The sequence below is a fragment of the Pezoporus wallicus genome, unplaced genomic scaffold, assembly GCF_028554395.1.
Source record: "Pezoporus wallicus isolate ANWC-B61680 ecotype Strahan unplaced genomic scaffold, APGP_CSIRO_Pwel_v1 contig_8403, whole genome shotgun sequence".
Lineage (NCBI taxonomy): Eukaryota > Metazoa > Chordata > Aves > Psittaciformes > Psittacidae > Pezoporus > Pezoporus wallicus.
This window is the reverse complement of record NW_026641953.1, coordinates 1,164,558-1,185,801: the sequence shown is the minus strand read 5'-3', so window position 1 is coordinate 1,185,801 and position 21,244 is coordinate 1,164,558. Positions and strand designations below refer to the sequence as shown.

The 21,244-nt window shown below is 37.8% G+C and overlaps 1 protein-coding gene across 1 annotated transcript in view; it reads left to right on the top strand.

Annotated features, from left to right (window-relative positions):
• WDHD1 (WD repeat and HMG-box DNA binding protein 1) overlaps positions 1 to 21,244 on the top strand; it is a 32,276-nt gene that overhangs the window by 1,696 nt on the left and 9,336 nt on the right. The window contains exons 3-16 of the mRNA XM_057426322.1: positions 1,052 to 1,163; positions 4,553 to 4,704; positions 6,829 to 6,940; positions 7,452 to 7,502; positions 9,800 to 9,895; positions 11,876 to 11,968; positions 12,831 to 12,937; positions 14,924 to 15,059; positions 15,224 to 15,416; positions 15,608 to 15,795; positions 16,398 to 16,582; positions 17,419 to 17,660; positions 18,649 to 18,786; positions 19,330 to 19,486. Of these exons, the coding sequence (XP_057282305.1) occupies positions 1,052 to 1,163; positions 4,553 to 4,704; positions 6,829 to 6,940; positions 7,452 to 7,502; positions 9,800 to 9,895; positions 11,876 to 11,968; positions 12,831 to 12,937; positions 14,924 to 15,059; positions 15,224 to 15,416; positions 15,608 to 15,795; positions 16,398 to 16,582; positions 17,419 to 17,660; positions 18,649 to 18,786; positions 19,330 to 19,486 (1,962 nt within the window). The remainder of the gene's footprint in view (positions 1 to 1,051; positions 1,164 to 4,552; positions 4,705 to 6,828; positions 6,941 to 7,451; positions 7,503 to 9,799; positions 9,896 to 11,875; positions 11,969 to 12,830; positions 12,938 to 14,923; positions 15,060 to 15,223; positions 15,417 to 15,607; positions 15,796 to 16,397; positions 16,583 to 17,418; positions 17,661 to 18,648; positions 18,787 to 19,329; positions 19,487 to 21,244) is intronic.

The following is a 21,244-nucleotide window of genomic DNA, read 5'->3' as shown; positions in this document are numbered from 1 at the left end:
GGGGGGCTTTAAGGTCTCCTTTCAACCCAAACCATTCTATCATTCTGTGATTCTATGAAGTCTAAAGTATCTTATGCCTTTCTTTAGTTCATTAGACTTGGTACAAAAACTACTGTTAAGAGTTAGTATAATAACAATCCATTGAAACCACAAAAAGCTTCGTTTGCCATTACAATGCAAATAAAAATGGGTGCAGACATCTCTGCCAGATACCACTGGTCCACTACTGCCGGACTCTCTAGCATCAGTATACTCAATATCAGCCCAGTGTTGTGTTGCTGTCAATGTATAGACATTACAGAACTGAGAAGAGCAATGTCACAGCTTTACCACTGGCTTTGTAACATTTTGCTGCTTAATTAGTTTTATTTGGGACTGCAAACAACTTTTGAAAGAATGCAAGTCTTGGTTATAGATTCATGATGTCTTTGATTAAAAATTCCACACAAACTTCTGTATATTTGCCCTGTGACTTCAGGTTACTGTTTACTGCATTAAAACTGTGAAAGTTAACCCCATCAAACTTGAATTTCATATTTACTATTTTTCAAGGGTTCTGTAGGCCCAGGCCTACATCTTAAGCTTGTTAAACTTCACTCAAGTAAGCATTAACACTCTTAGTTTTGTCCTGACCTTTGAAAACTTACCTTACAGCTGATTATGAAGTCTTAAGAGGCAGTTAAATACCCAGTTCTGGGAGAAATTGGTACTAATTAAGTCTTTTGAAAAATTCACTCTTAATTCTGGAAAAAAGTGGATTGACCAGTAATATCTAAGGGTCAGTTCAGATGAGTGCCAGGCCTAGGCAGTTGTCAGAGACTCGTGGTACTGTGTTATGCTACCCAGACCTGACTTTTCCCTCCCTTCATGTTTAATAAGTTACTTAGACATAATAAATGTAAGTATTCACTGTATTGCATTGTGTGAATTGTGTTTTGATATAAACCCGTCACCCCCTAACATTTTAGTAATATTTTCATTTTGTGATTGAAAGTCACAGTGACTGTCTTGTCCATTCCTGAATTTTAACGTATCTCATGTCCTTCCACAGCTGCATTGTAACTTGTGGCAGTGATGGAGATGTTAGGATTTGGGAAAATCTGGATGATGATGATCCGACATCCTTTAATGTAGGAGAAAAGGCCTATTCATGCGCTCTGAAGGTATCGTCGTTTACAGAACTCAAACTTATGTCATACTGGTGTTGATGTACAGTGTGACTGTACAGATGTTGGATTTGCAAGCTCAGGGATCCTGCTTGTGTGGGTAATGTTAAACATATACTGGGATAATATACAGAAAAAAGCGAGAACGATAGTGTATGAAGTGCATTTCAGTCTGCTGTATGTTAAATATGTAGACTTTTATCTTCAGATTAATGTAAGGTCCTGGGGATGCTGATTGACAGCCACTGAACATAAGTCAGTTTGTGCCCAGGCAGCCAAGAAGGCCAACAGCATCCTGGCCTGTATCAGAAATAGCTTAGCCAGCAGGACCAGGGAAGTGATCATCCTCCTGTACTCAGCACTGGTGAGGCTTCACCCTGCTGTATTTGGTTCTGGGCCCCTCACTACAAGAGAGACACTGAGATGCTGGAGTGGGTCCAGGGAAGGGCAATGGAGCTGGTGAAAGGTCTGGAGTACAAGTGTGATGAGGAACAGCTGAGGGAACTGAGGTCATTCAGTCTGGAGAAGAGAAGGCTCAGGGGGAATCTTACCACTCTCTACAACTACCTGAAAGGAGGATGTAGTGAGGTGCGGATCGGTCTCTTCTCCCAAGTAGCGAGTGATAGGGAGAGAGGTAATGGGGACAAGTGATGCCAGGGGAGGTTTAGGTTGGATATTAGGAACAATATCTTCACTGAGGTGATCAGGTATTAGAACAGGCTTCCCAGAGAAGTGGTAGAATCACTGTTCCTGGAAGTGTTAAAAAAAAAATGAGGCCCTCAGTAACATGGTTTAGTGGTGGATTTGGCAGTCCTGGGGTGAAGGTTGGACTTGATCTTAAAAGTCTTTTCCAACCTGGTTGATTTTACGATTCTGTGATAATGAGCAGCAGGTATTTAAATCTGAGCATATGAACATATTGTACTTTTATGTCTGAGAATATCAAAGCAGTATGAAAATATAATTTTCTGAAATACATAGAAATTTATTTGATTAAATGTGCCTATAGACTTTTTGAATATTTTAGCTGAAATAAGTATTTTATATAAATCAAGAATACTTCTGACAATTCATTTTAAACCATACAGGATTGTAGCAATATTATTCCTTACACTAAACTTCTGTAATATTTGTTTTCCTCCTCTTCCTTCATATTGTTATACTTATTTCTGACTTTAATGTCGTTTCTGAGAAATAAATCCATCGGATTAAGCTAATTATTCAGTGAACTTTTTAGGCAGTTTCAGTGTTTTCTCGCAATACGAGTTATAAAAACTTTCCCAGCATAAGATGTGATCATCAAGTGTTAGGAAAAAGAGCCAAGAGGTTGTTTTATGTGGGCTTGTTTTAAGGTTAAAGGAATTATAATCTGTATTAATAAAAAATTACTTTCACAAAGTCTGGTCATGCTTTGGTAATACTTTTTTTTATAATTGTTTGATATTTCATTCTAAAAATTGTCATTTAGCCCAAAGATGCCTCTGACCCACCATTCTCAGAGTCAGAAGAGAACAGGATTCTTGCTTGCATAAGCTGTAAGGGTTTGTGAGTATGCCGACTAGAGGCAGTTCTGCAGTCTGACTGACTGGTCTGTTTTTTTCAATGCTGAGGAAGTTCCTTTTACTATGTTTTGCAGAAGTCATTATTTGTAAATAACAAGGCATGTTATCTATATGAATGTTTAATAGAAAATAATTCTTTTCACTATGCATGTTCATGTAGTTAGCTTGAGAATTCTCGTAGTATGTTCTTTGTGTACAATTGTTGTTATATTACATTCATAATAGAAGGTCTAAAATGTTGTCTTTGTGGTAATTGTAGAAGAAGAAAACAATTCCAGAGTATCAGTTCTTCAGATATTGTGTGGTTAACTTTGCAGTGATAAAGAAGAATTTTAAAATTGTTTTTCAGTTATTTGTGATTTTGGAGGGGAGGATGAAAGAGGAAATAAATGACGATTAACATATAGGTATTATATTTGTAAATATAGTAATTTGAAACCTTATTCAGAACTACTGCCTTAAGTGAAACCTCTGTCATATCCCTTTAAACGTACCTCCAGTATCTATTCTGCAGTACCTGTGTAATCTGTTTTCATCATTGATTTTCAGGGTATTTTGCTGTTTATTTTCTTTGCATTGCTTATTCTTTCACAAACCAAGTGAGGTGACTTGAGTGAGTTCTTTTATCAGATCAGTGGCAAAGCCAGAAATTGCTACAACTATTAATGAATAGACGAGAGAAATCCTGATTTTAATTTTTGACATCAGCAGGAAAAATCATGTGCTCTTAATTTTACTGTAAGTGCTTTTACTTTTGAGGGATTTTTTTTTTATTTTTAAACAGTGAGATGAACAATGCATTGTGAGACTTCAGGAAAACTTAGTTCAAAAATTACTCTTCATTAACAAAAATGAGGAACTGATCTGAGGTGTTGATGTAACCTAGGTAATAAATCTCATCTCTTAGTTAGGTTTTTTAGTACTGGCTGCTGCTTTGTTTATCTTCAGAATTTTTACTATAACTTTAGACAGCCTGGAAATCAAAAAGTGTAACATCATCTCCTCCCTGAACCCAAACAAGCAAAAAAATCCCTCAAGAAAATTTATTTCCTTAATATTTCAAAAACTTCCTGCTACGTAAAACTGAGGAATAGCATTGTCGCTTGGGGAGCAGATATTCTTTTTCCAGGTATAGGATAATTATTAGTTTTGCACTTCTTTAAATCTGGATTCATTTTCAAGAAACAACTGCCTTCTGTTTTCTGAGAAGAACTAAGTATAGTTCATGAACTTTTCATCTTTTCCTGGTGGCATTTAACTGAGAAGTTCGGTGCAAGGGTGCCCTCTCCTGATACAGCAGCATATTAATCTAAATAGGATGCAAGATTCTAAAAGCTTTCTTGTCTATGTAGAAGGAACAACTTTTATATTTATCAGAAGCAGATCAGACAGTTCCCTTTGAAATTCATTAGTGACTCTGAGTATGCATTCTTTTAGTAAAAATACATGTTGGGAAGGTTTTGATGCAGTAACTTGCCATATAGCTAATGTAACGAATTTTAAGTCTACCGAAACAACTGGAGTTTCAGTATTTTAAATCTAGCAGTTTGTTTCTACAAGATTGAAAGGAAGAGCATGTTTTTTCTATTCTCATTAGCTTGGTGATAAAATATTAAGGTTACTTTGCCTGTTTGTATTTATTTTTTTTTTTTTTAAGAAATAAAAGTTAAAGAATATTTCTTCTATTACTTTTACTGTCAGACCTCTTTTGGGAGTACTAAAATTAATCTGCCCAAATATTTGGAACATCAGAGCAATTTGTTTTGGCTCCATAGGCATAAATGTGTTTTAAATAACAAATTTTGTGATGGATTTTGTTTTTAGAATGGACGACTTATCACAGCAGTATCGAACAACGCTGTTCAGATCCATACATTTCCTGAAGGAGCTCCAGATGGCATCATTACTCGTTTCACCACAAATGCAAACCACGTCATCTTTAATAGTGATGGTACCAAAATTGCTGCTGGATCTAGGTAATCTGTGCATGATAAGGGAAATCATTGCTGTCATTCAAAATCTGGCAACTTCCTTGCATGCTGATTTTTACCAATGAGATCATTCATCCCCATACCTCTGAGGGTTTTTATTGTAAAATGTCTTTTGGAGGTGGAGGGAGAGAAAGGAATGAAAAGGGCTTTAGGAAACAATGCTAGAGAAATACTTGATCCACCAAATAATTTTAAATGGAAATCTGGTGTTGTGAAATAATTCCATTTCTTTAGAAGAGTTGAGTGTTTTCAGCTTTTTCAGCTTTCAGTCCTATAATGCATAAGTATTTGCCCATATGGATCAGATCACAGCATCAAGGATCTTGTTACTGTGTGCTAAAGATAATGTCCTAACTGTTGAGGATCATGATGCTGCATATATATATACATACATGCAAAAGTTAGATGGGTTCTAATTTGTGCAGGAGCATTGAGTCATTCTGTAGCGTACATATCATCACCATTCTGCCAAATGATAAAGGATGACGGTTGCAAGGCTTGCCTGAAGGGAATTAAATGCATAGTTTAGTTAATTTCTTAGGGCAGGATGTTTGCTTTAACATAATATATGCTATTCCTTTAATAGAGATGGCAAAACAGCAAGCAGGCAATATTTTCCACCCCCACCCCTATTTATTTAAGGCTCAGGTGATTCTTAATTGTATTTGGTGAAGTCTTTGGGCAGCTGTAGCTAGTTCAGGCTGTCCGCTTGCCTATCTACTGGAATTTGTCCTCCACAGTAGAGATGGCAGAGCATTACATCTGCTCCCTGGCTCCTCTAAGTGTGAATTGAACTAGAAAGAAATTTGGATGAATATGCTGGGCTTTGCACTCTGGCGACTGGAGCAGGCACACCAGGGCCACCAGAACTGGGCAGCTGGGGGCAGTAACAGCTGTAATCTCTAAGTCTGACAGGGATCTTGGGGTCAGGCCTTCTGCCAGTGCTTGTTTCTGAGGGGACAGCTCTGACTTTAATTAAAGAGATTAGGCACACAGCAAACTCTTTTTTTGTTCCTAAAACATTTACAAAACCCCAGTACTTCTGCAGCCTGGCCAGGGCACTCACATTAGGAAAAAGAGCTCATAAGACTGTGAGGCCGCTGCTTGGTGAGATCTTCTGTAATGTACTGAAGGAGAAGGTGGCAGCCATGAAATAAAGGTATGCAGCTAAGAAGAATTGCTTTTAATGGTCCCAGATTTCTCAATTTTTTACATGAAGTCTGCAAACTTAGTTTAATTTAACATCCAATTGGCTGCCAAAGCTCACTTCAATTATTTGAAAAATGGTGGTATGGCTTCTTAAATAAACAAAACCGTCCTATTGCCTGTTTATTTGTAGGTTTTTTTTTTCCTCTAAAGTTGTCTTGCATTTTTTAAGAGTGTTAATATTAGTTGTATCACAGTATAGCTCATAGCCTTCTTTATATGACTGTTTGATTAGCATTAAATAGTTGACAAAACTCAGCTTGTATTTCTAAATACAGTTAAAGTACTGGTTAACCCTGTAGAAGTAGATCCTAAAAGTAGATTTCTCTCGAAGGATCTTGCAATGAAGTGTGAGAGGGCGTGGTACTGAAAGATTGTTGCAGGAGCTCTTTGGCTTAGAAATTAACATTGATATTTTGAGCTAAACTGCAGTAATGGCTATAATTTTGGAGGGGGGAATAAAGTTGTGAAAAAAAATAATCTGTTAATGTATTTGATGCATTAAATGGTCTTAAAAATCTTTTTAAAAATGTCATAAAATGAACTACTTGCTTTTTTTTTTTTTTTAAACTACATGACCCAATAATTATAGTAATGAGTATTGGTCTCATTCAACAGATAGTTCTTGTTAAGTCAGCACTCTGGTATCTAAGCAGAGGTTTTCATTAGGTCATATAAATATTATATTAAACAGGTATGTGGTCTATGTGTACTTAAAATCTTCTTCAAAGAGCAACCATAATTTATGAACTTGGGCATGAACAAAAAATATTTTCTGATAAAAATAGAGCTGTAACTTCCCCCAATTATATTTAGTGTTCAGTTTTTATTGCCATAAACACATAGTTTGTCACTGTTAACATAATGTTAATACTTATACATCTGTGCTGTTGTGATCTGCAGTGACTTCATCGTCAAAGTTGTGGAGGTGACTGATAGCAGCAAGCAGAAAACATTCCGAGGACACGATGCTCCTGTTTTAAGCCTGTCTTTTGACCCCAGGGATGTTTACCTGGTAAAAACACTTTCTTGTTTACTTTCTACTTTGAATCTCCTTTTCCCTGGGAAAGAAAATGCATAAATACTTTTTACAAATAAAATGGTGACTGGGCACATGAGGCCACTTCATTTCAGCTGACCTTACTGATGATGGAGTGTGTCACAATTTATTGCCTCCCAGGGGAGCTCAGTCTTTGCTTCACAACTCAATTACTGTCTATGTTCTTCTGGAATCGAATGCTGATCTGATTTTAGAGTGGGAAAGAAGACTAAATAAATATTAATTTTGTGCCTCCTTTGCAAATAAGCAGCTCAGTTGAAGTGTGAGGGTTTGTAGTGACAGTAGCTTGGAGTCAAGTACAGTTGTGAAGATGACAGTATTAGAAACCTTTTTGCCTTAAAATGGCTTAAACAGGGAGGCTTTCTTTTCAAAACTCCATATACATGGTTATAATGATTGTTTCCTCAAATTTGTAGCATTGATTTCTCTGTCTTTATTATTTTCTTTACAAAAATCTCTTACATAGGCATCGGCGAGCTGTGATGGTTCTGTCAGAGTATGGAAAATTTCAGATCAGGTAAGGGGCCTGCCTTTCAAAGTTAAGTCTTTCATAAGAAATCCAGGATTTCACAGACAATGAGAAGAGCTTGGCTGAAATAACCCTGCTGCGGTAGGTGTGTTTTGGGGGGAAGAAAGCTAACTACACTTTACAGAATATTTTTATCTACTACTGGGAGAAATCCCAAAGTTTGATTATGAGCTGTTACCTGGGTAGTGTGGATTGCTCTTCCTGCCTGTGGAATCTGTGATTTCTTCCATCAATTTTTATTGATTGGCCAACGCTGTGTATTTTGTCCTTGGCACGTTCAGAAATACTGCTCTGAGTAAAGATATCTCCTTATTTCAGAATTTTAGCTCATTGCTTTCAGGGTGAAGGAAGGACTTCTGTTCTAATAAGCAGCTATTTGGGTATATTTTGGTTTTATTAATTCTTACCAAGCTTCCTATGAAATTGTGAGTAATTTTCAGGATTGTAGGCTGACAGGTGGAGGTGGAAGAATGCTCTGAGATGTTACACAGTATCTTCTTTTATATGTGGTTTGGTTGGTTAGTCTCATTAGGAACTCAGTTACTCTGACCTGAGATTAGTAACAGATCGGGATTCCACATGCCAGGATCACTGAGATGATGACCACGATGTTAAGGTTTTTCTTTGGTAGGGGCTTTGGACACAATGTTGCTTCAGTGTCCCTTGCCTTCGGCCTGTGGCCTGTGGCTTTAGTTTCCCGGGACTTGGGGTTAAGCTCAGTGCATTTCAACCTTTTCAATTTGGATGAGTTTAAGGCTATTGAAGGGAGGCTTGCTATTTGCGGAATGATAGAATGATTTGGGTTGAAAGGGACCTTAAAGACCATCCAGTTTCAATCCCCTGCACAGGCAGGGGTACCTTCCACTAGACCAGGTTGCTCCAAGCCCTGTCCAGCTTGGCCTTGATGGGATGAGGCAGCCACAGCTTCTCTGGGCAACCTGTGCCAGGGCCTCAGCACCCTCACAGGGAAGACCTTCTTCCTAATATCTAATCTAAATCTGCCCTCTGTCAGTTTAAAGCCATTCCCCCTTGTTCTGTCCCTACAGGCACTTGTCAAAAGCTCATCTTCAGCTTTCTTGTAGCCCCTTTAGGGACTAGAAGCTGGTCTGAACAAGCCCAGCTCTTTCTGCCTATCTCCATAGCAGAGGTGCTCCAACCCTCTGAGCATTTTTGTGGCCTCCTCTGGACTCACTCCAACAGGTTCATGTCCCTCTTGCGTAGGGGACCCCAGAGCTGGATGCAGTACTGCAGGCGGTCTCACCAGAGTAGAGTAGAGGGGGAGAATCGCCTCCTTCAACCTGCTGACCACACTCCTTTTGTAGCAGCCAGGGACATGGTTGGCTTTCTGGGCTGCAAGCACTATTCCCTTTGTTTGTTACAAATTTCACAGAATTTCTCAGAACAACATAAATCACAGTTCAAAGAACACAGTTTGTTAGAAATACAATCTTTGGGCTCAACTTGGCAATATTTGACTAAAATAGTTCAGGACCTGTATAAAATCAAATGAGAGAATCAGTGAATTAGTGAGAGAATCAGATATTGTCTCTTCTCTTGGAAATCTAAGGAACTTGCAGAGATGTTTTCGGATAACTGCTTTAATAAGGCAATTCTGCATATGTATGTGGGATTATTTTTGCTAAATGCCATTGAATGGAATAAGAATCCATGTGGAATTATTCCTGTAAGTAAAGCTGTAAATGTACCCTTGCATTTGTGGATTGCTACTTTTTAAAAACAAAAGCATGCTTATGATAGGATGCCTTGTATTCCAGACTGACAGCGGGTGCTTTTTGGAGCAATTACACTAACAGTGTCCTAGGATTGTGGCAATATGATGTATGTATCTGTGCTGTAATTTGAGAATATTCATTCTTTATACTGCTGTGGCAAGATTCGAGCTGATGTGTGTCACCTTGCTGCACTTGATTTGGATTTGACAAATGCATTTTGGCCAGATTTCTCTATAACCTAAAGATATGTAAGCTCATTTTTTTCTGTACTGGATTAAAAACATTTTTTCTGTGATCTTGTTTCTGTTACAAGTAGTTGTATTGTCATTAAAATAGTTTCAGATGTATGTTGGCAAGGTATTTTTTCATTTTTCTTTGTTCATTGTAATTGTATGAAAGAGATTATTTCAGTTCCAAACCCAGGATATTTCTTCCTTTTAAGGTTCCCCCCTCCCCCCCCCCCTTTTCTTTAAGAATTTTTACTCTAAAATTGATTTTTGCAGAGCTAGAAACCCTTTTTTTTTTTTTTTTTTTAAAATATCTTGTTTTCAGACATGCACGACAAGTTGGCCGCTGCTGCAGAAGTGTAATGATGTGATAAATGCTAAATCAATATGCAGGCTGGGATGGCAACCTGGCAATGGAAAAGTAAGTGACATTGGTTTAGCCACACGTCTTAATCCTTCTTTTCTCTTTGGAGGTCCAACAGTAGAATTCAGTCTGAGCATTCCAAAATTGGAGCTTCTGGGACTTAAGGAAAATATTTGGGGTGAAGTTTATTTCTAGGAAAAATAAAGACCTGGAAATGGCTACTCTTTTAAGCTCCAGACTGTGTTGGGCAGTAGTCCAGCTGTAAGCCTAAAGCAGTATTAAACAGTCGTGTTGTGCTGAAGAGGAAGGAACATTGTACACAAGGGAAATAATCAAATTCCTTACAACAGAGCATTGAAGGAGTTCAGTTTTTCTCTGCTTTAAATAAATTTTGGCCTATTAATAATCTTGCTCTGTAAATATTTCCTAAATAAGATGTTGCCTTCCTTTTCACCTGAAGAATGAAGTTAATTCTGTTGTGCTTAATGGTGGTGCTGGTACTACATGCCTAGTGCAATCTGTATGTACTGATACAACTGTAGTATGTATGGATTGCTAATCAAGATGGGTCTGGGAGTTAGTATACCTATAGATATGTTTCTGTAGCATATCTAGAACACCTCTGCAACATCTGATAATGCAGAGAGGTGAAAGGGGCAGATAAATGTGAACCTGTATAAAATGGACTTCAAGGAAAGGTCAGAGAATTGAGCCAAAGTTGTCCGTTCGCAAGAATTATTTCATGGCTTCTGTTCTTGCCTGTGATAATAGTGTGGCAGAACCTATTCATTTTTTATTGACATTCCAATGACATACTTGATCTGAAGAGCATTTACCAGTGTGTCCTCACAGTTCTTAACCTGAATAATCTTGTTTCCTCAATTTATCCTTTGTGTCTGTTTACTGTGTCCACTTTTCAAACTTCATGGCTGCTGTGATGTTATTCATAACTTTCCTGTGGAAGAGAGAATGTCACATGTAGTATAAATTTTCTCAATATCCATATTGTATGAGAACAAATCCTTTCAACTTTTAGGCTAATTCTTCACGCAAATACACGTATTTGAAAATGTAAGTTCTCTTATGAAGCAAATTGCTAGAAGACTTTAAAAAAAAACCCAATCCTAAAAAAAGAAACATGCAGTAACATTTATGTAGTTTTGTGAAGGATGAAATGAGCTCAGGAATCAGGTATTCAATAGGATTTATTGAGAGACTGTAACCTGATCAAGAGATCTGGAGAGTAAGGAAAAAGGAGAACACAAGCCTTGTGCCCAGAGCATTGAAAACTGTTTATATGTCTGTTAACTGCTTCATAAATAAGAACTTATAACCTTATGGTGTAGCTGTCATTATCTTCAGTTTTCAGCCAGGAAGAAATAAAGATTAAAATAACTCCAGGCACGATTTGCTGTGCTGCATGTGGAAGGCATTAAAGAACCTTGTAATTCAAGTTTCTTCAGCTTTCTTTACTTTCTCAGTTGGCATTACTGGGATAGAATCATAGAATAGTTAGGGTTGGAAAGGACCTTAAGTTCATCTAGGTCCAACCACCCTGCCATGGGCAGGAACAGCTCACACTACCACGCCATCCAAGGCTTTGTCCAACCTGGTATTGAACACTGCCAGGGATGAAGCATTCACAACCTCCCTGCGCAACCCATTCCAGTGCCTCACCACCCTAACAGGAAAGAATTTCTTCCTTATATCCAATCTAAATCTCCCCTGTTTAAGTTTTAACCGTTACCCCTTGTCCTGTCACTACAGTTCCCCAATGAAGAGTCCCTCCCCAGCATCCCTATAGGCCTCCTTCAGATAGTGGAAGGCTGCTGTGAGGTCTCCATGCAGCCTTCTCTTCTGCAGGCTGAGCAGCCCCAACTTTCTCAGCCTAAGACAAGAAACTGAGATGCCAGAGAACTGTTAAATACTGAGGCAGTCACAACTGTAATACTTCTGAGTGAAGGAACTATGCTATTTCAGTGTTCTGTATGAAAGCTAACTTGTTCTAAATTGCTGATTCTTGTTTCTTTTGAGCAGTTGCTGGCAATTCCTGTAGATAAAGTTGTTAAACTATACAAAAGAGAAACCTGGGATAGTCAATTTGATCTATCAGATACATTCATCACACAGGTAGGTATATAAAACAGGTTCTTGCTAAATATTCAATAATGTAAATGTTATTCTGCTAGATATTGTCTTCTAGGCAGTATGTTTTTCCCCTGCCCTTGGTAATGATTACTTACATTTTATTTCACTTGTGATCCTGATACTTTGTGTTAGAAAACAAGGCAAGAGATCCTAAATTAGTGTCAAACAGGTCTCTCTGGTTCCCCTCGTTCATTTATAATAACCCACTAGATCTGTAAGGGCTACTGGCAAGTCACCAGCTGCAGCTGAAGAACATGTTTTCACATATTTCTCTAAAAAACGTAGCTTTTTAGGGAAAATTTCAAGAGTATTTTTCTGTACAGAACAGAGATATCAGTTGTTCACTTTGTATTTTATTAAGGTAAAATTTAGCTACATAGTAGCTCAAATGGTGCCATCTTCTTTCTTTCGACCTCATTATATACTTTGAAACCTTTACATTAAAGAGATGTATTTTCCTAGTGTTACTAAGATACAGAATGCACAGTCTTGGATTTTAATCTATGGACCTGTGTTAAGTTAAATACAGCTATGTTTAGTGTTGAGCTTGGAAAATATACCATGCTTCCATCTGCATGTCTGGAATCAGTTTTTTTCAATCTCATGGCAGCATTTAATGACAGAAGGTGGATATTCTCATTTAAAAAAGTGTGCTATCTGCAAAGAATGTTTCTTTCAGGGAAGTGCCTAAAGCCAGCTCTAGTACAGGAAGCTTGATATGATTTGCTAAAGATCGTTATTACTGTTTTTTTATTCCAGAACATGTCTGATTTAATCTCCAGAATATGAATGCTTTGCATGCATCAGTAATTTTTTTTTTTCTGTTTTGTTTTTTTCTCCTTAGACCTTGAATATTGTGGCCTGGTCTCCTTGTGGGCAGTATCTGGCAGCTGGAAGTGTGGATGGGTGTATAGTGGTGTGGAATATGGAAAGCCAGAAGTGCATAGAGAGGTATTCAGTCTTGTTCCATAAATCCTTAAGTACATGTTTTCTCTTGAAATACAACTTTGTTATCTTTTCTGTAATATATTTTTGTGTAAATGCAGAACTCTGCTTCTTGAAAAGCCTTAATAAGATTTACAGGGCGTTATGGTTTAACCCAGCAGGAAGCTAAACACAAATAATAATGCTAAAAGAATTAGAATATACAAAACAAGTGGTACGCAGTGCAATTGCTCACCAGCCACCAACCAATGCACAGCCAGTTCCTGAGCAGCAGCCCCTGCCCAGCTTTCCCCTTAGTTTATATATGCTGAGCATGATGTTGTGTAGTCTGGAATATCCCTTTGGCCAGCTTGGGTCAGCTCTCCTGTCTGTGTCCCCTCTCAGCTTCTTGTGCCCCACAGCCTCCTTGCTGGTAGGCTGGTGTGCGAAGCTGAAAAGTCCTTGATTTAGTGTAAGTGCTGCTCAGTGACAACTAAAACATTGGTGTGTTATCTCTTCCTAAATTATTCTCCTAGATCCAAACCACAGCCCTGTACCCACTACTGGGAAGAATATTAACCCTATCGCCCTCAAAACCAGGACACAGGGCAAACCTCTAAGTTTTCTGCTACTGTTTCACTGAAAGCAAACACCTAGGATACATATGAAGGCTCTGTTTGAAGAACACTGTTTACCTTGCCTCATACATGGTCTCCCAGCTGATGGTGGAGCTGGGAGCACATTCACAGAGGCGGAGCTGAAGCACGGAGGCTACAAAAACTGTTTTAGATGTAAGTGATGCTGGGAGGCAGGGCCACCACTTGATCTAGACTTTAGTCTGGAAGGGAGCAAGAATCATAGAATGATTTAGGTTGGAAGGAACCTTAAAGATCATCTAGATCCTAATTTAATCTTTCTAATATATCTTAAAAGAAGGGCTCTTCCCTGTGCAACTCAAGTGAGCTGCGCTAATACTGCAGTCCAAGGTAATTTAAGGGTTCCTATGTTATTTCCATGTTCTACAAGGAAGCAGCTTCCACACAAGTATAACTCTTAGTGGTAGGTAGAAACGTGGCACTGTTTTGCCTTCCCCTGCCATTTCCAGTATGTTCAGAAGCATGTTCTGATTCATGTGATACACTCTTTTCTTTTCTGCATAGCCAGAGAAATCTGGAAACATTACATTCTTAGCAATAGAATAGGTAAGGGACATTAATGAGGATTTTGTTCAAATTCTGTGCGCAAATACATTTCATTGTTTTTAAATCTAATAGTTGAGAAAGGATAGTTTGGGTGGAAACGAATTTTCATCATATCTCAAACCTGAAGATCATTGGCAGTAAGGTGTATTTACTTAAAGGGAGAGGGAAACACAGATTCATCAGTCAGCCAACCTCACCTGTAAGCAAAACTGGACAAACTGACAAATTGCACTTTATCTTAGTTAAAGCGTCTCTTTCAAAAAAAGAAAATTAAAAAAGGGTATGATTAAGTGAGGTAGAGAAGAAGATATAGTTGATATTATATATATGATATATATTGGAATATTTTGGGTAAGAAACATGAATATTACTATACCACCTATGTTAAGAATTAAAGTCAGAGTATGTAAATAATTAATGTGAGGATTTTATTGTGATAAAAGAGGATTAACTCATCAGTTTGGTACTGAACATTCTTTTTATAACTTTATTCTTTTTATAACTTTGTTCTTTTTATAACTGGCTGGTTCTGGGAATTATTTTTTCCTACATGTATCAGGAAGCTGTTGCTTTAAGAATATGATTGTTTGTTTTTTTTTTTTTTTAAGCTTGTATGATTTTCCTCCATAGAAAAGAAGCCTTGCTGTATTTTTTAATAGTAACTGTTTATTCTAAAGGTGACCTGTTAATTTATTAAGTGTAACATTACTTTAAAATACTAGTAAATATTACCACTTCTTACAGTAACTCTTGGGAAGGTTTCTGCCCTGAGCAGCTTACTAAAACTTCATTATTTTTATATTCTTTTTAGGATGAAGCATGAGAAAAAATACACAATTTGTGGACTGGCCTGGCACCCCAAATATAAGCAAATCGCCTACACAGATACTGAAGGAAATCTAGGGTTGTTGGAAAATATTGGTGATGAAAAGAAATCAAATGACAAGGTGATCAGTATCAATTATTTATTAAATTAACATGGTTATTTGGGTTATGAAATTGTATTGACCATTCCATTTTTGTGTGTTGAAAGTTTCCTTTTGTGTGTTAGTTCATTTTGTGAATTCCATGTCCAAAAGAAGTTTTATGAGGATTGTTAATCTGTTTTTAGGTTACCAGTACAGCGACAAAGGACTACAATGATCTCTTTGATGGAGATGATGACTATTTAAGTGGAGATATGATTGAACCACAGTCTTCCCCAAAGACTGGAGCTAATGAAGAAGATGCTGATGATGATGACCTTAAGCCAACTTCAGGCCATTTCAGACGTACAATAATTGATGATGATGATAACTCACTAGGTACAGAATGAACTAATTTTCCAGAGCTCTTTAGCACTGTTACTGGGACAATCTCTTAGCATCCTCTGCTTGGATATATTCTGCCTTATTTTTCCGAAGAAATATTGACTGTTTGACTTTTTTTACCTATATTCTGTCATAATTATAATATATGCTAGATGTAAATGTTTTTGTTGTTGTTAAACTTCTAGATATTGGGATGATAAAAGCTAATTCCAGTCTTCTTGAAAAGGAAGATGATGATGATCAGACTGGTGGCTTTCCAGGTTTACCACCATCATCTACACAGCAGCCTTTCTATGATGGGCCAGTGCCAACCCCCAGGCAGAAGCCATTCCAGTCTGGTTCCACTCCTGCCCATCTCATGCATCGTTTCATGGTAAATCTTGCTGCTGTGTCTTAATCTAATATTTTCTGAGTTTTTTTTTTTTTTTTAAATACTTCACAATGTAAAGTTAAGTAGTAGGAAGTATCTCTGTGTCAGTGCAAACACTGCATGTTACGGTTTATATTTCAGTTGCTTTTGATGTAGAAATAAATAGTTGGCTTTAAGACAAAAGAAAGCTTTGTATTTTCTACCTGTGCTATTGAATTCTAGTAAATCTTTCTAAATAATGTAATTATTTAATGTAATTCTAGTAAATCTTTTTAAAAATTCCATTTAGAGCCAGAACTTGGGGATATTTTTGTGCTGTTAGGACATGTACATTTATCATGCACTGTGGGATTTTTTTTTGTCTTTAATTTTGTAAGGAGAAAAATGGCTAAACAATGAGGATGAAACTAGTTTCTGACTAATTCAGCTGTTTTAGACACTACGATTCCTGACTATAGAAGACTTCTACACTACTACAGTCTTCCTCCAGCCTCCCACCTACTGTTGTTTCAGATGAGAAAGTTATAGTAGGCTGTTTTAGGGCAGTATGCTTGATTTGTTGGGTTTGTTGTTTGTTTTTTTTGTGACGGTGTTCTTTTTAACAGGTATGGAATTCTGTTGGCATCATTCGCTGTTACAACGATGAGCAAGACAATGCTATAGATGTAGAATTTCATGATACCTCTGTACATCATGCAACACACCTGCCAAACTCTCTGAATCACACGATGGCTGACCTCTCTACCGAAGCTATTTTACTAGCCTGTGAGAGTACAGAGGAACTTGCAAGGTAAGTCATGACCTTGCTCTGCAAAACCCATAGTACAGAATTACACTTGTTTCAAGTATTTTGGCTTTTAATTTCAGCTTCCATAATTTTTTTGAGATTTTTGGCTTATGAATGTGCTTTTTATTTATGGGGCCATTTTTTAGGATTTTCACATCCACCCCTTTGAAGTCTTCAAGAATATTGAAAGATGTAATTTGTTTCCTGAGGATTTTTTATTTTTCAATATCTTGAAGAAAGAACTTTCTCCTTCTTTTCACACATACAGCATTGTGATGAGTTGAAAATCACCCTTTACTTTAAGTATTATTTGTATGTATTGGTTATCAGACTGAAATTTTCATTACTTTTTCTCAGTGGAAGAGTGGGTAATAGCTCAAAAGCCTCAGTGCCTATGCATTGGTCATGGGCAGTTATGAAGATGGCAGAACTGAAATGCTTCATTTTTTTCCCTTTGAAAGACAGTATAATATGACAGATTTATAAGGAGGGCTAACATTCAGGAGTACTGAGCACCTTCAGTTCTTATTAATATTAATTAAGCAGGACATTTACCTGTTTTCATCTAAAAAAAATCTCGCCCTAGGCCTTCAAGCTGTCTCTGGTTCAGGCTCTAGAGGTTCTAAATATACGGTGCTGGAGGTCAAGCTAGCTACTCAGTTCTTGAATAATAAGAGTAACACCTTTGCAAATGAACACTTGGAATTTATAGCTCCTTTCTTTTACCATCACATATTCCAGTTCTCTGATAAAAAACGTTAAGATATTGGTGTATTTTGAGATACTGTATTTTTCTTCATGTTGAGACATTTGACTATTGTTCTTTGTCTCTGCTTTAGCAAGCTCCACTGCATTCATTTGAGTTCATGGGATGCAAACAAGGAATGGACAGTAGATATGCCAAAGGATGAAGACATTGAAGCTATCTGTCTAGGTCAAGGCTGGGCTGCTTGTGCCACTAGTGCCTTGCTAGTTCGTGTGTTTACAGTTGGAGGAGTTCAGAAAGAGATCTTCAGTCTCCCAGGTCCAGTGGTGTCTATGGCAGGACGTGGAGAGCAGTTGATGGTTATTTATCACAGAGGTACTGTTATCTCTTCTGTTTCTTTTGAAGTGGGGTTATGTTTTCAGTCCTTGTCTGTTACTGGTTTCAAACACTGGTTAATTTGTAGTAATTATAGAATCACAGAATACCAGGCTGGAAGGGACCTCAGGGATCATCATCCAAGATTTCTAGGCAAAGCATGACTTAGCTGAGATGTCCCACCACCCTGTCCAGCTGAATATTGAAAGTGTCCAGTGTTGGAGAATCCACCACTTCTCTGGGAAGATTATTTCAATGTCTGATGGTTCTTATTGAGAAAAATTTTCCCTTTGTGTCTTAACGGAATATTCCCAGGAGTAACTTGTGCCCATCACCCCTTGTGTTTTCCATGTTATCCCTTGTCAAAAGGGAGTCTCTGTCTTCTTTGTAGCCACCCTTTAAATACTGGAAGATAGTGATCGGGTCTCCCCTGAGCCTTCTTTTCTCTAGGCTGAGCAAGCCCAGTTCTCTCAGCCTTTCCTCACATGGCTTCACAGTTGTTGGATCATCTTTGTTGCCCTTCTCTGGACTCTCTCCAGCCTGTCCACAGGCTTTGTTGTATAACAAGGACCAAAAGAAATATTTTTTTTTTTTCCTTCTTCTTTTGATTGTGCCTATCTTTCTTTTCTTCTCAATGATGCATTTACAGACATGTCCATCAGAACCCATAGATCTTTGACTTCTGACAGCAAAGCCTACATTTTATGCTGGGATGTCTAGACTAACCTGAGGGGAAAGGGAGAATTTTTAACAGTGATATTAATAGATTAAGCTTGAGTTTCAGATATTCCATAATGAATTACTACGAAAATTAAGGAAGTAGTTGTTATGTGTGCTTTGTATGTCTAAAATGACAAATAGTTGCTTGTCTGACAGTGTTATTCATGGGTAACCCTGCATTAGAATTAGATTTTGAGTCAAAACGTAAATTTAGCCAAGAGACAAATCTTTTGTTTTCTGACATAGCTATTGAACAACTTCTTCCTAGGTACTGGGTTTGATGGGGACCAGTGCCTTGGAGTACAGCTGATGGAGCTAGGAAAAAAGAAAAAGCAGATTTTGCATGGAGACCCTCTTTCTCTTACAAAGAAATCATATTTGATATGGGTTGGATTCTCTGCAGAAGGTATGAAATGTCAGCATGAGTGACAGTGAGAAATCTTGACACCGTTGGGGGAATTTTGGAGGAGAGTTTGGCTAATTAATGCTCTCCTAGTAACAGTGATCCTGGAAACATAAACTTACTTTTTCCCAGTCTCAGTGCTAAACAAAATTCTGTTTTTCTATTCAATGTATTTATCAGAATATTTAATATGTTTCCACTATGAGTAGAATATGCTTGAACGTTATTGGCACTTGCTTTCCTGATTGGTTCCCCTGCTCACAAAAAGAAATAAACTGAATCTACCCAAGTGGTATGAATTTGATTTCTTCACAGAATGTTTCAGATTCTAACTTGTCAGTTGACCAGCAGTAGTGTTGACTGTCAGAAGGTGGCGCATCTTTCTAAGGAAACGAGTTTTTCGCCAGCTAGATTGTACTGTTTGAATGAGCGCGTGTCCTGTTTGAGATACCTGATCCGTAGTTTCCCTGCGTTATCTAACCAGTTCAGACATCGTGTTGTAATTAGTTGCCTGTCAGAATAATTGTTTTAATTTGTAACAAACAGGTACCCCTTCTTACGTGGATTCGGAGGGAATCGTGCGAATGTTGAACCGAGGACTTGGGAATACTTGGATTCCAGTGTGTAACACGAGAGAGCATTGCAAAGGAAAATCTGATCATTACTGGGTAGTTGGGATCCATGAAAATCCCCAGCAGCTCAGGTCAGACATTTCACAAGGAAGCAATTTGTTTGACTTGGTTTTAAATTACAGAGCACTTCTCATGAAGAGAAACTGGAAACAACTTTTAGTAAAAGGGGTGGCTAGTAAATATGCACAGTAAATGATCTAGTTCATAAATGTAATTCTGCATGGATGTTTCATTAATGAGCTTATTCAAAACCAGTTAGGAGTTTTATAATTTGTAACTGACTAATTGTGGCTTTTTGCCTTGGCTAACAGGTGTGTGCAGTGTATTGTGAAATCACACATCTCTGATGCAGAAACAGTCATAAGACTGCATTTTACTAGAGAAACCTACTTTAAAAATTATGACTGCTGTTTGGAATCTGCTGTGGATGGTTTGGAGGGGGATTACATTTTTTTTTCTAAATTTAATTTTTTGCTATGCTCTTTCCCCTTTTGTCCCTTTGCAAAGAATCCCGTCCTATAAATAATATACATTATTAGGCATAGATGAATCAGAACTGTCATAGAATCATAGAGTAGTTAGGGTTGGAAAGGACCTTAAGATCATCTAGTTCCAACCCCCCTGCCATGGGCACGGACACCTCATACTAAACCATATCACTCAAGGCCTCGTCCAACCTGGTCTTGAACACTTCCAGGGATGGAGCATTCACAACCTTCCTGCGCAACCCATTCCAGTGTCTCACCACCCTAACAGGAAAGAATTTCCTCCTTATATCCAGTCTGAACTTCCCCTGTTCAAGTTTTAACTCGTTACCCCTTGTCCTGTCACTACAGTCCCTAATGAAGAGTCCCTCCCCAGCATCCCTATAGCCCCCCTTCAGATACTGGAAGGCTGCTGTGAGGTCTCCAGGCTGAACAGCCCCAACTTTCTCAGCCCGTCTTCATACGGGAGGTGCTCTAGTCCCCTGATATATATCCCTATATTAATATTTAAACTGTGACCATGGATAACAATTCTGTATGTTAAATTGTTCAAATATTTAGCTGAGCGTTAGCCATTACTTTATAAAATGTGACACTGATGATGTCTACATAGCTCAGTTTCTTTTTATTGTAACACACATCCTGGACATTTAGTTGCTAAGTTGTCTGTAGTCCTCTTTATTCAGTGATCTGTGTCCTTTTCCTCTCGGGGCAGAATCCATCAGCTCACATGTTTTGCTGAAATTTAGACTCTTACTTTGCTAGTCATGCACAATTGTAGAGGTTGGTGGAAGGCTCTGTTTTATTTAAATTTATGTGACATTCTTTGTAATCCTGTGGGGTTTTTTTGTAATAAGGGAAATAATTTGGTAAATATCAGTTCATTGTCTGGCTCTTTCTCCAGATTATTAAGTATGTTTGCCTCCAGAAAATTCACCAAAAATGCGCAGGACACATCGCATTGATGAGATGGTCGGCTATGAGTCTGTCAGCATGAGTTTTTTTCCTTCTATTCCAAGAATGAGAGTGCTGCTGTCTGAGTTGGAAAGAACGTTTTATTCAAAGCCACTAGCATTTTGAAGATAAGGAGGGAGGGTTGTTGTAGGAACACCATATGCCTTAATTAACACAGATAGCCAGAACACTAATGTTTCCTGTTCTCTTCTTTTTTTTTTTTTTTTTTTTTTTCTGGTGTGTGAAATAGCAGTTTATAAAACCAGACATTTTTGTCAATGCTGCATTGGTGCTGCTGGAAATACAGCTCTTCCCCAGTCAATGTATAGTTTAAGTTATTGTTACCAGAAAGTACTAATTTAAATATAATGAAACAATAAGCCTATGCTT